We start from the raw sequence: 16,758 nt of genomic DNA, 5'->3' as shown, positions 1-16,758 counted from the left end.
GCCAAGTAGCGCAACGTGGCGACGAGCCTCTGCTCCGGAGTGATGGCTTGCCGCATTGCAGGTATCCTGCCTGCTGATATAAGGGGTCAGCAAAGCCAGCAGACGGTGAAAAACGGGGTCCGTCATCCTGAGATAATTCCTGAAATCATCAGGATTATTCTCACGGAATTTACGGAGTAAAGGCATATGTGAGAATTGGTCACGCTGGCGCAACCAATTCTTTGTCCATGAACTCCTCCTTACCCTGTTCACAGACTGGGCTCGGGTCAAAGTATTAGCCCCAATATAGCACGAACTCGTTCCCGAGTACGTCCACTCTCCATGGCTTTGAAACGGTCGGCTGGACAAACAAGCTCAACTGAACGCACTGAAGAACAGCCAGACCTATGAAGAACGACCTGAAACCCAGAAACGAGCGGACCAGAAGCGCCTAATAACAGGTACAACTGATCCACGCGTACCGAAAGACAGATACAAACCTCACAGGTAGAATGCGCCGCAGTAAACGGACAAATTAAGCTGAAGTCTGAAAAGCGCGAATCGTCTCTAACCAAACTTCTACTAACGCAAAGTCAGCAGAAGGAGCCCAAAGGGTGCTTTGCTGTGTCTTCGACTTCCTATTTCTAGTCCCGTCGTACGTGCCGTACGTCATCGCGCACGCTTTCAGCGGACTGTCTGTTCATCGTGTGTGGTCAAGTCCGTCCATTCAAAATTTGGACGGACTGTCTGTCGGATTGTCTGACGAACTTAGTTTGGCAGACAATCCGCCCGTGTGTACGCGGCCTTAGACTAACAAACCAGATCTTAATTAGAGAAACTAAGAATCTTGAAACAAAGCAACCATCATCATTATGGATAGCTTATCCATTGCAGATATAGCTGTCCATAGTATACTACTTGTAACTGGAGTATCTGGAAATATCTTCATCTTAATCTTTCACTTTCTGGAGTGGCTAAAAACTCGTGAGCATAATCCTTGTTCTCTCATTATTAATGCCATTGGGATTTCAAACATCTGTCTGCAAACAGCCAATGATTTGATAGAGATTTCATACTATATATGGCCAGATGCCTACTATGAAGAATGGGTATATAGTTTTACTATAGCTCTTACCGCATGTCTGTCGTTGTCCAGTCTCTGGTGCTCCACCTGCCTCTGTTTATACTATTGTGTGAAGATCGTCAACTTCAATGGACCTTTGTTTTATAAAATCAAAGCAAAGCTTCCTGTTGTGGTACCTTGGTTACTTGTGTTCTCAATTGTTCTGTCATGGTCGGTTGGAATGTCAGCTCTATGGGATCTGTACATGGGCTACTCCATCACAGCCTTAAACATTACAGGGAATGTGACATTAGAAGAATCATTTTACCCCTACGCGAGTAAATGTAATTGTATATTTCACCTATACCTTTTAGCTGCTTCTTTGGCATTTGTAATAATCTTCTTGGCAGGTGGAACCATCGTCGCCTCTCTGTGTAAGCACATGTCAAGGATGAGGCAAAATAATGAAGGACTTGGTCATCCAAGAATCAGGACTCACTTATCAGCTGCTAAAACAGTGACGGCTCTACTGATACTTTATTTGATTTTCTATGGGACATTTAGTTTTATAAACAACCCAGTATATGTCCTGGATGAAGTAACAGGAGTAATATGTTTCATTGTTATTTCCACTTTCCCAACAGTAAATACAATTATTCTAATCATGGGAAACAGAAAATTGTTGAATGCTTTGAAGCAGGTACTGGGTATGAAATCTAGCGTCAGGAATACTGAAGTCACTGTTACTACTTACTAATGTATATGTGTGTATCTGTGTGAGCTAGAAAGATGTTATCCATTCAATGTTTTGTTTAGAATTATATAATGAAAATTGAGTATAACATATTATAAATGTATTATGTTTAGAGAAATTTTAAAAATGATTTCAGTTATATTTCCTATTTGCTGTCCGTGTCAAAAAATGTTCAAAAGTTTAGTACAAATTTAAATTCAGTCCTGGTCCCAGATGTAATTTAATTCTAATATATGTATATCAGTTTTTAAGACATATTCTATTTAACATAATGGTAGGAATACTTGTTTGTAAATTAAATATAATAATCAGTCTTTAAGGATTATCCTAAACCTAAACCATTAAAAGAACTCAAGCCCAAGAAGGCAAGTTCGTGCAGAATGCAAATAAGTTCAGAACTGATGGTATTTAAGTTAAAAATCCACCCCCATTTAAATTGCCACCACTGCGCCTAGAACAAAAGTCCCACCTGAAGCTGAGCTGCCACCAGTGGCGGAATTATCAGGGTCGCAACAGTCGCAGTTGCGACTGGGCCCTGGAATTCCATCACTGTGGGGGGGCCCCGGCGTGGTTGCTATCCACGGGGCTGTGAGTGGAGAGCGTGTCTCATGTAAACAGCAGCACAGAGACACCGGGACTTGGGAGTGAAGTTTCGTCCGCTCTCGCAAAGCACACAGCTGATCCTGCTCCCCCTTCGGCCCCCCCCCCTCCCCTCCTCTCCTCTCTCCTGTGTTCTCCGCGGGCATTCAGGTGTGAAGCGAACAAGCTCACATTTCCCGCGGAGAACACAGGAGAGAGGAGAGGAGGGGAGGGGGGGGGCCGAAGGGGGAGCAGGATCAGCTGTGTGCTTTGCGAGAGCGGACGAAACTTCACTCCCAAGTGCCGGTGTCTCTGTGCTGCTGTTTACATGAGACACGCTCTCCACTCACAGCCATGCTGACCCCTCTCCAGTGTGTGCAGAGACTCAGGAAGATCCCGCCGTCCATCAACGTCATAGAGCTGCTGATCGCTGCCTCCCCCCAGGTGGGGGGGGGGGGTACAGAGATCTGCTGGGGGCCAAGGTGCACAGCAGAGTCCAGCAAGGTACAGAGAAACCTCTTTAAGGGGGGTGACTGTCTAGGGACCCTAAAGTAAGGGGGGGTATCTGGGGATCCTGATGTCCAGTACCACCACCCCCGTGCCACCCACCTCCAGGACCACCACCCCCGTGCCACCCACCTCCAGTACCACCGCCACCCCCTCTCCAGTACCACCACCATGCCACCCACCTCCAGTACCACCGCCACCCCTCTCCAGGACCACCATGCCTCTCTAGTACCACCACCCACCTCCAGAACCACCATGCCGCTCCAGTACCATTGCCACCCACCTCCAGTACCACCGCCACCCCTCTCCAGTACCGCCACCCCTCTCCAGGACCACCATGCCTCTCCAGTACCACCACCCACCTCCAGAACCACCATGCCGCTCCAGTACCATCGCCACCCACCTCCAGTACCACCGCCACCCCTCTCCAGTACCGCCACCCCTCTCCAGGACCGCCACCCCTCTCCAGTACCACCACCCCCCCTTCAGTACCACCACTGCCACCCACCTCCAGTCCCACCGCCACCCACCTCCAGTACCACCGCCACCCCTCTCCAGGACCACCATCCCCCTCCAGTACCACCACCAGCCCTCTCCGGGACCACTATTCCCTCCAGTACCACTACCATCCACCTCCAGTACCACCACCACCCCTCTCCAGGACCACCATCCCCCTCCAGTACCACCACCGCCACCCACCTCCAGTACCACCACCCCTCTCCACGGCCACCACTGCACTGGTGACACAAGTTCCACTCGGGACACAGGCTGCACAGAAATGTTTTACTTTGTTGTACAGTGGAAAAAAAATATAGTTTTAAAATCATGCTTTTCGGGGGGGGGGCCCTTCCTGATTTCTTGCACCGGGGCCCTGAGGTTTCTAGTTACGCCTCTGGCTGCCACTTTAAATAATATGAACTGTCAACTATAGCTGACACATACCAGTGGTTGTTCAGGATGCTATGACTGGTTATGTGGGCTATTTGGGATATTATGATCACATGTAACTATGCAGGTTTACATAGTATGTGTTTTGGTATACATAATTCACATTCATCGTGGAAGAGATATGGTGCTGTGCTGTGGATTCCAGCCATTCATTCTTATTTTATTATTTTAATATTGTTTATTTTTACTCATTTGTCATTTTATTTTTAATGTTATTCTCACTAATGGCTTGAACCAGCAGGCTGATGTGTTGGTAACATAAGTTTTACATAAATTTATGGAAGCTTTCCTTTTTAATAATTAATTGATATGATTGTAGGGCATATTGAAATATATACCTATAGGAAATCATGTTAGAGTGATCTTGAGGTAATGATCTGAGCAATCTAACATATTATTATTATTATACCCAATTTATATAGCGCCAACAGTTACGCAGCGCTTTACAATGTATAGGGGGGGGCAACACAATTACAGTACAGTTCAATACTAAAGGTACAGGAGGGCCCTGCACGTAGAGCTTACATTCTAAAGGGAGGGGGTGGTGGTACAAACAGTAATAGCTGTAGAGAATAATTTGATGGTGGTGGCCCAGGGACAGTTAGGTGGGTGTGGAATAGGCTTCCTTGAATAATTGAGTTTTCAGGGATATCCTAAAGGTGGACAGGGTAGGGGCTAATGGGACAGACTGGGGCAGGGAGTTCCAGAGGATGGGAGAGGCTCTGGAAAAGTCCTGAAGGTGAGCATGGGAGGAAGTAACAAGGGAGCTAGAGAGCAGGGGGTCCTGGGAGGAGCGGAGGGGACAATTTGGGTGATATCTGCAGATGAGGTTGGTGGGGGCAATGTTGTGGATGGCTTTGTATGCTATGGTTAGCATTTTGAATTTTACATGGTGGGGTAGGGGAAGCCAGTGAAGGGATTGGCAGAGAGGAGCGGCAGTCACAGATCGATTAGTGAGATGTATTAGTCTAGCAGCAGCATTTATAATAGACTGAAGGGGGGATAGGGGGGAACATATGATCTATGTGAGGGAAATATTCTTGTATTTGATATGATATAAGTTACAAATGGTTTATGACTGCTCACAAATGATCTAGATGATCGGGGCATTATGTCTGCGGGGACACGAGTTGTGAGCAGGCACCGTGTAGAAATCTCCAACATTTTATTGACATGAGGGGTATAAAAGGAATAATTGTCGTGCCGTGCAGCCAATCCCATGAATAAGTCAGTTTGTGATGAAAACATGTTTTCGTCACAAACTGACGAAAACATGTGGCTGTATGGCAATCATCACTGTATGGCTGTATGCCAATCATCACTAGTGAGGTGTGACGCTTGATGCCGAACCAGGAAGTGGTGATTCGATACTGCATCCAGACACAGACGAGTGGGTGAGAGATACGGTAAATGCCTGCACACCTCGGGTCCGCCATGGCCACAGTCCAACACTGTGTATTGCTGGTTTTGGTTTTGTGAAATGTGAGTGTAAAGGTTGAAGTGTTTTTAATAAACTGGTTTATGCTTTATTACACTATTGGAGCACCTTTATTATTTTACACGTGGAGGGATGCTTTCATACACAGTTGGATATTGGATAGTCGATTTAACCCTTTCTGTGTGGCTTTAAAGTGCTTTAGCCTGACACATAAGTGTAAGCATTGGAAATCGGTGAGTGCATTTCTTAAGGGAGTGGAGTCACTGGCACTTTGGTGTGGTGGATGGAATAAGAAGACACTATATTTAAAGGACATATCAGAAACTTTATGGACTTTTCTTACATTATGTTTATTTATATTTATTTATATATAATGTTCACTTGTCACTGGGTGGTATTATTGTTTATTTAATACACATTTTTTCACAGTAATGTTGAATAGACATTCATGTTGAAAGATTAAGCGCCACAATTTTTTCCTTTATTCACTATATTCTATATAAGGGTTAAAATACAATTTAAAGTTCAGAATTGAGCCTGATAAAAAGCACAGACACTCATTCTGTGTACAGAACACCTTTTCTTTATTGCAAAGGTAAATGGAGACTGTTGAAACATGAAAACGCAAATCAAAGTGCAGCATCAGCTCTAAAGCCGGCCATAGATGATTCGAACTTCGGCCGGTTCAGCAGGAATCGGGCAAGATCTGAACCATATATGGGTAGGCTGAATGTACCCAAGCTGATTGAGCGGTCATCTTGGCTATAACCATTCTGCCAGTTTTTTGTGGTTTTTGAGTCACATGTCCTAGTTTAACAATTGCATAATTAGAGTCAGAAGCCCAGAAAATAGAACTACAGGAGATCATCATACAGCTCCTGTACATGGTTATATCAGGGGGAATATACCTTGTGTTCACCTTCATAGTGCATTGTTTTTGATGATGAGTTTTATATTAAGTTGGCCATTATAGCGAACCTTTATGAGTATTGTGAATAAAGATTTGTACATTTTAACCTTGTTGTTGTGTCTATGCCTAAAAAGTCCATATTCACATTTTTTCGCTTTCGTTGTAGTTCACTTGACAAAGAGTGCAAGCATCAGACTAAGGCCTGTTCCACATGGGCTTCAGCTCATATAAGAGCAGTAACATCAAGCTTTGACAAAGCATTTGCAGAGCTTTCAGCAAGCTGTGTTGAAGCTTTTAAAGTTCTATTCAACTCCAGTTTGTAAATGTTGATCCTAATGGGAGTGTTGAATGCCACTTTAAGCAAGCTGCTAGCAGGCTTCTGTACTTCTTGAAGCCTATTGAAAGCATGCTGAAGCCTCCTAGTAGCTTGCTTAAAGTGGCAACACTCCCATTAGGATCTGTATTCAACATCTACAAACTGAAGTTGAATGATACTTTAACCTCCCTGGTGGTATGATTATGTTGGATTTTTGATGCTAAAAGCGGTGCATTATTTTGCATGGAAATTTGGCGTTTTATATTGTAGGCGTGTAATTCTTAGGAATAACACACTTAAAGGGGTTGTAAAGGTTTGTTTTTTATTTTCTAAATAGGTTCCTTTAAGCTAGTGCATTGTTGGTTCACTTACCTTTTCCTTCGATTTCCCTTCTAAATGTTTTTTTTCTTTGTCTGAATATCTCACTTCCTGTTTCTCCTAAGTAAACTTCACACCATCACCCGAGCGGTGGTTAGTCAGCCAGAACAGCTTACTGAACAGCTTACTGAGGAGGAACAGGAAGTGAGAAAGTCAGACAAAGAAAACAAAGAAAAAAAAACATTTAGAAGGGAAATCGAAGGAAAAGTTAAGTGAACCAACAATGCACTAGCTTAAAGGAACCTATTTAGAAAATAAAAAATGAACCTTTACAACCCCTTTAAATCTGTCCAAACGAGAGTCTAGCAGACATCCCGGGTATGATAAAGTTTGGAACACAAAATCATAAATTATAATATATATAATAATAAATAACTATAAATAATTATAACATATAATAATATAATAATAATAAAATGTATTAAAAAATGTAATCAAATTAAAAACACTGACATTTGCTCAGTTGCAGAATTGTAGCTGTCGTTACTTTCAGTGTTTGATGATGAATTTTCCCACAAATCACTATTGCTCAATTCTGCAAGGGATTCTAATATATCATCGCTGTTTTCTAGCTGGCCTAAAACCGTTTTTTTTTACGTAAAAGGGCACTTTTTAGTTGCTATGGACATTCTCAAGTAGGGATGAGCCCGATGTTCAAGTCGGGTACTCGCCTGTTTGCCGAATAGTGAACAATTTGGGGTGTTCGTGGCAAATTCGAAAGCCGCAGAACACCCTTTAAAAGTCTACACCAGGGATATGCAATTAGCAGACCTCCAGCTGCTGCAAAACTACAAGTCCCATCATGCCTCTGCCTCTGGGTGTCATGCTTGTGGTTGTCAGAGTCTTGCTATGCCTCATGGGAATTGTAGTTCTGCAACAGCTGGAGGTCCGCTAATTGCATATCCCTGGTCTATACCCTTTCACAAAAAAAGTGTGAAGATGGTAAAAATGACATGACACGGCTTGGGACAAGTTCTTTATTAAAAAAATTAAAAAATAGAACTGTCCCATGAAGTCTTCTTCTTCTTCTCTTGCTCTACCGACGGACCGAAAAAGAAAGAAAAAAACGAGACGACCCACCTCCATTGGAAGGATCCGCCATATGACGCGTCTTCGCTTTGACAGCTCTTTTATAACCAAGGCTACAGGGAAGCCATAGGGATGTCATGCATCAGAGGGGAGCGGGGTCACCCAGCGATGTCATCGTTATAAAAGAGCTGTCAAAGCGAAGAAGCGTCATATGGCCGGTGCCTCCCATGGAGGTGGGTCGATCGCGTTTTTTTTTCGGTCCATCGGCGGAGCAAGAGAAGAAGAAGAAGCTTTGTGGGACAGTTTTATTTTTTATTTTTAATAAAGGACTTGTCCCAAGCCATGTAATGTAATTTTTACCATTTTCACACTTTTTTTGTGAAATGATAGGGGTACATTTGTACCCCGTTACCATTTCACACGGGGTGGAGGCCCGGGATCTGGAGGTCCCCTGTTAAAGGGGCTTCCAGATTCTGTTAAGCCCCCCGCCCGCAGACCCCCACAACCACCGGCAAGGGTTGTGGGGATGAGGCCTTTGTGCCCATCAACATGGGGACAAGGTGCTTTGGGGGCTACCCCAAAGCACCCTCCCCATGTTGAGGGCATGTGGCCTGGTACAGTTCAGGAGGGGGGATGCTCTCTCGTCTCCCCCTCTTTTCCTGCAGCCTGCCAGGTTGCGTGCTCAGATAAGGGTCTGGTATGGATTTTTGGGTGGACCGCCACACCATTTTTTTTCTAAATTTTGGCGTGGACTTCCCCTTAAAATCCATGCCAGACCTGAAGGGTCCGGTATGGTTTTTGAGGGGGACCCCTACGCAATTTTTTTTTAAATTTTGGTTTGGGGTTATCCTTAATATTCATATCAGACCCAAAAGGCCTGGTATGCTAAGCAAAAAAAAAATGGCATATGATCTCTGCAAAAAAACTTAAGCCCCATACACACTATCAGTTTTTCTGCTGAGTTTTTCCTTCAGATTTACCAAAACCATGCAGTGCAAGGGCCTGCCTGATTGTATACAAATTGAAACTTCTAAGGTTTGACCTCATATTATATGGTTTTGGTAAATCTGAAGGAAAAACTGATAGTGTGTATGGGGCTTTCCTAGACCCTTATCTAGACATGCACCTCCAGAGCCATGCCAGTCCACATGCCCTCAACATTTGCATGTCCCTTGTCCCCAGCAACTAAGGCCTCATCCCCACAACTCCATGAATGTGAGGGTCTGTAGGGCAGAAACTTATCAGAAAGTAGGCCCCTTTAGAATAAAGAGGAGCATGGATATCCGACCTTCCCCTCTATATGAATTTATACAAGGTACTCATTCACTTCATTCAAAACAAAATATTGAAAAAGTAAATAAACACACAGACACTGTAGAGAAAGTATTTTAAAGAAAAAAAAAATAATTCAATGCCAATTATATCATCCATATATGTAGGTCATCCATCGTCAATCACAATGTGCAAATCCCTGCCAATCTGCTAACAGAAACATAATGACTCACGATGATGATTCTCTCCCACAATAAAATAAAAGCTTTTATTTTGTTGTAATAGTAATACCACCATTAAGGTAACTATTTATGACTGCAGCAGAGCAGCAGAAGGCAATATTTTCACATTAATTAACAAAAATGGTCTGGAATTACAACTGTATTCTAAAGGCTGCTCATCACTTACCCCACCATGAGAGTTTAAGGCATATTTTGACCTTTATCTTGGGGACAGAGTGCTAGCCTAAAAGGCACACACCAGCAAGGAAAATGTCAAAAACCATGGGAAGGGACCTCTGGAGTTGTCTTAGCCCTTGTACACACGGTCGGACATTCTAACAACCAAATCCGTTGGATTTTGTCCGACGGATTTTGTCCGACGGATTTTGTCTGAAACTGTTGCATACACACGGTCGGACAAAGTTGTCGGAAAATCCGATTGTACATAACGTGATGACGTTATTTCGTTACGACGGGACTACATTCAGGCTAGTAGCCAATAGCTTTGGTCTAGGAATTTGATCTGAGCATGCGTGGCACTTTGTCCGTCGGAGTAGGCTACACATGATCGGAGTATGTCCGATCGGAGCATTTTGTCGGAAAATTTTACGGACAAGTTGGAAAACTTGGTCCGTCGGAAACTCCGACGGAAACAGTCCGATGGAGACCACACACAGTCGGATTATCCGACAAAACGGTCCGATAGGACACATTCCGTTGGAATCTCCGACCGTGTGTACAAGAGCTTACAATATCATGTCCCAGGTGTGTCATTCTATGATATTAAGAAAGACGTAATCCACAGTGATCTTGTCATACCCATTGAGACTGACGGGGAAGCCTATCAGGTGGTTTTTAAACCTGCGAAATGATCATGCATCGCTGGATAGCAAGAGTGGATTACCCCCGCTGGAATCTTTTTTTTATTTTTTTTATTTTTAATAAAGGACTTTTTCAACGGTGTGTGTGTCTTTTTTAACATTCTTTTACACTTTCTTTGTGAAATGGTAGGGGTACTTTTGTATCCCCTTACCATTTCAAACAGAGGGGGGCTGAAATCTGGGGGTTCCCTTGTTAAAGTGGGCTTCCAGATTCTAATAAGCCCCCCGCCCGCAGACCACCACAACCACTGGCCAGGGTTGTGGGGATGAGGCCCTTGTCCTCATCAACATGGGGACAAGGTGCTTTGAGGGGTCACAGACCCCCAAAGCATCCTCCCAATGTTGAGGGCATGTGGCCTGGTATGGTTCAGGAGGGGGGCGCTCTCTGGTCCCCCCTCTTTTCCTGTGGCCTGCCAGGTTGCGTGCTCGGATAAAGGGTCTGGTATGGATTTTTAGGGGGAACTCCATGCTATTTTTTATCAATGACTTTCAATGACTGTTCTCTGTATTATGGGGAGCCGACAATTCATTATAGCCGTGAGTGATTTTAAATGACTTTTTTTCCTGCAGAAATGACACTTGCAGGGACAGTTCTAAGCATGGGAAACATGCGCCCCTTTACAGGCAAACTATAGACCCCCCCAGGTACGAAATTTAAAGGAATATTACACTTTTATTGTTTCACTTTAAGCATTATTAAAATCACTGCTCTGTTTTTAAAACTTTTTTTGCATTGATACATGTCCCCTGGGGCAGGACCCAGGTCCCCAAACACTTTTAGGACAATAACTTGAATATTAGCCTTTAAAATTAGCACTTTAGCACTTGTACATGGTGTTCCGTGGCTTTTCGAATTTGCCGCGAATACCCCAAATTGTTCACTGTTCGCCGAACAGGCAATGTTCGACTCAAACTCGAAGGTCATCCCTACTGCTAACCCTGCCCCTTTGAAGAGATTGCCCAAGAAGTCATTGGTTCCTAGGGAAGCCACCCACAGATTTGGTTCATATCAAATCGTCAGTTCATGTCTATTTCTTAAAAATAAAACAGATTAGAGCTTATTTGTTTTCTATTTCTATCAAATATCAAGGTAGACATTTACATCTGGTTGAGTGTTCAACTAACATGAATTTGTATGCATCGCTTTATTGCGTTATGCATCAAAGTCAAACAAAACCAGAGCTACAAAACTCTTAAACAGTCTTTCAGTTATTAAATTTTTGGTAAACACTGGATGACTTACCCACAGGGCAGTAGCTTCTACTATAGCCTCACTTGCAGCACGTATTTCTATACATAGAAATATTCTATGTATCTTTTGGGTAAAAAATATTAAAATTATGATCTTCTTTTCCAGTGTTAATTGCATGACAACCACCATCAAAATGCAAAGAGGATGGATGCCAATTGAACAAATGCTAATGCGCTAAACAGATTCGACCATCATCATTTTTTCTTGGAAAGCAAGGGCAAGAAAGGGCTCTCCCAAAGGTTACAGCATAAAAATCTAGCTCAGTCCAGTAGACTTCACCTATACCTGTTTACCACTTTTGAGCATAATGACCCTTTAATAATAGACTACATTTTGTACCTGTTATGGGCACAAACTGAAAATGCAGTAGTACATATTATCTATACACACAAGTAATTTGAATTTGATAGATTAAATACAATAATTAATAGTATGAATGTTAGCCAAATATCAAAAGAATGGTAGGAAAACAAAGCCCAAATAGAGAGGTGGTATATGAGTAAATATCTTTTGGTGTGTAAAACTATAAAAGATAATCACATAAACTTCCTATGCCAGGTCCTGTAAATGATATAAGATTTATTAAAAAAAAAATTGAATATTAACAAATACAGATTATTTAGACAATTATAAGAGAATAATATGACGTTGCAAGAATAGATTATAATAGACTTCAGTTTTCCCAATGTCAATAAAAGAAAATGATAAATACTCCGTATAATGTTAAGATAATAGATAATCTTGTGTGTAAAAAGAATGATTATAACTAGAGAGTTATAAAAAACAAAAAATAAATTCTCTAAACCAGAGTATGTATTAATATATCTAGTTAGAGATTTGAATTTCACAAGCGTTTAACCTTAACTTCAAATATTTGTTTATAACTAATACTGTATTTTAAGAAAAGACTGAGTTTGAAAAAGATAATAGTCCTTGAATGAACAATGGAAAAGAAAATAATAAAAGGAAATGAAAGAATATAAAGGATAATGAGAGGGGAGGATGACAGAAGGCAGATTTTACAGAAACATTGTGTTATAATCCTTGAAAGAGCATCAATCACCATGACGAGAGTATTCCATTGTCAAAGTTGTCTGACATATAGTATTTAATCCATGGTTTCCATGTGTTGTCAAACTTTGTCAAGAGATTTTTAATTTTACCAGTGATTTTAACACTTGGTATGTATAGTGCAAGGATGAAAGGGTTGAAAAACATATGTAACGCTTCTAAGATTAATGCAATCTATGTATATTCTTTCTGTATGAATGTTTGCTTTTGGCTGTCTAACAACCCCAAAGTTGGTATTTGCATTGCTAGCGGAAACCAACTGGACACATAGGTTTATTTAGTATGGCAACGCAAATAAAAAAAAATCTAAACTGAAGTGTGCAGTAAAATATAGAACCCATTCAGAATTTATAATATGCTGAAAAAATATCACTGGAAGATGATTTCTGATTTTTCACCGTACCAAAAGTATTAAGCTTGGCCATCATACCATTTAAAAACACTTTTATGTGATTATCTATGGCTTTAGAAAACAGCTGCAATCGATAACTCTCAACATTTTAGACTCTCAAAAAATACTTCTACATATCGGATGAGCTTGACTGAACAGATATGCAACTCGAGGCTCTGGTCTGAACACCATATACTTGTTATTACAAATCTGTCATTCCCTCACTCCACACAAATTCTCTGTCAAGGAGATCATGCAAATGTGGTAGAAACATATGGCAAACAAAAACCACATAATTTGTCATAAGGCAATATGAAAAAAAAAACGATTGACAGGTGTCATATTGACTTGCAAATACATTCTTTTTGATATGCTCTCTACTAATATGTAATACAGAGCCTGAGATTTTGCTTAACGCAAGCAGAGGTGAAAAATTAGGCAACCTTTGAAACTCCAATAACATACGAAGACATACCAGAACTCATACATCTATTAAATCAGCTTTTATTACAACAGACATCTGCAACCCGAGACCTAAAAAGAACTCTTGATGACTTGTTTGGCATAAAGAACTAACAAACTTCAACTATTTAAATAAACCAGACCCTAATTGGAGAAAGATTTTATTAATAATCCAGAAACAAAGCTATCATCATCATCATGGATAGTTTATCCTTTGCAGATATAGCTGTCCATAGTATGCTTTTTGTAACTGGTGTATCTGGAAATATCTTCATCTTATTTGTTCACTTTCTGGAGTGGCTAAAAACATGTAAGCATAATCCTTGCAATCTCATTCTTAATGCTATTGGGATTTCCAACATCTGTCTGCAAATTGCTAATGACATAGTAGAGGTGTCATTCTACATATGTTTAGATGCCTACAATGACGACTTTGTAAATAATTTAGTGACAGCTCTTATAGCATCTCTGTCATTGTCCAGCCTCTGGTGCTCCACCTGCCTCTGTTTATACTATTGTGTGAAGATCGTCAACCTCAATGGACCTTTATTTTATAAAATCAAAGCAAATATTCCTGTTGTGGTACCTTGGCTACTTGTGTTCTCAGTTGTTCTGTCTTGGTCAGTTGGAATGCCAGCCCTATGGGATCTGTACACGGGCTATTCCATCACAGCCTTAAACATTACAGGGAATGTGACATTAGAAGAATCAATTTATCCCTACGAGAGTAAATGTAATTGTATATTTTACTTATACGTTTTAGTTGCTTCTTTGGCATTTGTAATAATTTTCTTGGCAGGTGGGACCATCATCACTTCTCTGTGTAAGCACATGACAAGGATGAGACAAAATAATGAAGGACTTGGTCATTCCAGAATCAGGACTCACTTATCAGCTGCTAAAACAGTGACGGCTCTACTGATACTTTATTTAATTTTTTATGGGACATTTAGTTTTATAAACAACCCAGTATATGTCCTGGATATCGAAACAGCAATAGTATGTAACATTGTTATTTCCACTTTCCCAACAGTAAATGCTATTATTCTAATCATGAGAAACATAAAATTGTTAAATGCTCTGAAGCAGGTACTGGGTATGAAATCTAGTGTGAGCAATACTGAAGTCCCCGTTACTACTTGCTAATGTGTGTGTGTGTCTGTGTGTGTGTCTGTGTGTGTCTGTGTGTGTGTGTATGTGAGCTGGAATTTTTTATCTATTTCGATGTTTTAGAATTATATGATGAAAACTTGACATAACAGATTATAAATGTATCTTGTTTAGAGACAAACTAAAAATTATTTCAGTTATTCAAAGCTATTTTATTTCCCTGTTACTATTATTCTGATTACATTTTCCAAATGTTTAGTAAAAATTGAAATTCAGTCCTGATGCCAGATGTTCAATGTTGTAGTTACATGGGCATTCTAATGTCTATATATTTATTTTAGACAAATTCTATTTAACACAATGACATAACATAGGGGTGTTTGATCATAAATTAGATATAATACAGGATCTCATCACCAGGTTCCGCTCCAGCGACCAGGTTGTTAAACTAATTGGTTGTTAAACGAGGAGCTACAAGTAATCAATATTTTAAGCATTCTTAAACTCTTTATTTCCCTGTAAAGGTAAAACATAATGGTACTATGCATCACACAGTAGCCCATTATGTGCCACTTACCTGAAAACGAAGCCTGCGATGTCACTGCTGTGCCCGCTGGCTGAAAGCGTCCATCTTAACCCCTCTTCATCCCGGGGCCCCGGACTGGCCGGTCTGTGACTGTCTGGAGTCGTGTGACGTCACTCAGTCATGGCATAATCCCTTTAGAAACGGCACAAACGTGTCCTTTCTAAAGTGCGCATGCAGGGCAGTTTGATAACTCTGAGAGGGCGTACTATTATGTCCTCCCAGAATCGCGCTCCCGTGCGCCCCCTGGGACACGCACGCGGGAGCATCCGTGACGTACCGGGTCCAGAGGACTCGGCACATCACGGATCACAGTAAATACCTGGTGACAGCGGCCATTTAGCACGTGATTGCTCCGTCAAATGACAGAGCGATCACATGTAAACAAACTGGCAAGATATCCGATTCCTCTCTCCCCTCTCTGTACAGTGTGAGCGGAGAGGGGAGAGATCATATGCAGCAGCATTGTGGGCCAGATGTGTAGTGCCCACAGCGCTGCTCTGTTACAATTCCAGCACTCATCCCAGCCATCCATTCATCCATGCTCAGCCCTCCCTCTATTACTCAGCCATCAATACTCATCCATCCATGCCCAGCCATCCCTCTATTACTCATCCATCCATGCTCAGCCATCAATACTCATCCATCCCTCCATCCATACTCATCCATCCCGCCATCCACACTCATCCATCCCACCATCCATACTCGGCCATCCTGCTATCCATACTCGGTCATCCCGCCATCCATACTCGCCCATCAATACTCATCCATCCCTCCATCCATACTTCCATACTCATCCATCCCATCATCCATACTCGGTCATCCCACCATCAATACTCAGCCATCAATACTCATCCATATGATAATCACTCCCCCTACAGCAGCTTTAGCCATTCTTAATATAGGTGTAGACTCTTTCCCGCCTGACTCTCGCAGAATAGTCACTCATATTCTGTTGGCTGCAAGGATGCTTATAGCCAGAAAATGGAAGATGAACCTAGCACCTAATATATCAGAAGTAATAGATATGGTGAAATATAATTTTGCTTTTGAGCACATATTGGCATGTAGACAAGGTACAAAACGGCCCTTTGACTTTCAGTGGAAATTTTGGTCGTCCTGGGCGGAACGTCGATAGATTATAAGATTTGGCCCCAAATGGGGAGAGGCAGTAGCTCCCGAGGTTGCCTGTGTAGACCTTCATGCTGAGATGTCGAGACTTTCTCAATAGATTTAAGTTGCGTTAATTGACTTTTGTTTTTACTTTCCTTCTCTTTGCACTATCTAATGTTTTGCAATGAGGTCAGTGTTGTCACACAACTTTAACAGTAATAATACCCTAGATGGAAATGTTTATAGCAAGATTCCAATAATATACATTACAACCCTATGAATGTGAATCACATGTAAAGCCTCACTGTTTATGTTTTAAGTTACTGTATACATTAAATCTTTTCAATAAAAACAAATGTAATAAAAAAAAAAAGACTCAATGTGCCACATAGATTATATGTTGGGTTGTTTTCTTTCCAAAATTGGGTAATTTTTGGGGTGTTTTCATTGTCCTGGTACTCCAGGGCCTTCAAAGGTATAAGAGGTAATCAGGAAATTAGA

At 41.6% G+C, this 16,758-nt stretch overlaps 2 protein-coding genes across 2 annotated transcripts; both read left to right on the top strand.

Moving 5' to 3' along the window:
- The first annotated feature begins 851 nt into the window (after nt 1-851).
- On the top strand, nt 852-1,799 carry LOC143929815 (taste receptor type 2 member 40-like). The gene has a single exon (XM_077453792.1). The coding sequence runs from the start codon at nt 852-854 to the stop codon at nt 1,797-1,799; it is 948 nt and encodes a 315-aa protein (XP_077309918.1).
- An 11,865-nt stretch (nt 1,800-13,664) lies between these two features.
- On the top strand, nt 13,665-14,652 carry LOC143929977 (taste receptor type 2 member 40-like). The gene has a single exon (XM_077453895.1). The coding sequence runs from the start codon at nt 13,689-13,691 to the stop codon at nt 14,595-14,597; it is 909 nt and encodes a 302-aa protein (XP_077310021.1). The 5' UTR covers nt 13,665-13,688; the 3' UTR covers nt 14,598-14,652.
- Nucleotides 14,653-16,758: the final 2,106 nt, after the last annotated feature.

This window comes from Lithobates pipiens, unplaced genomic scaffold (assembly GCF_037356315.1).
Source record: "Lithobates pipiens isolate NorthernLeopardFrog02 unplaced genomic scaffold, aLitPip1_a1.2 Scaffold_25, whole genome shotgun sequence".
NCBI lineage: Eukaryota > Metazoa > Chordata > Amphibia > Anura > Ranidae > Lithobates > Lithobates pipiens.
This window is presented reverse-complemented; position numbering and strand designations above follow the sequence as displayed.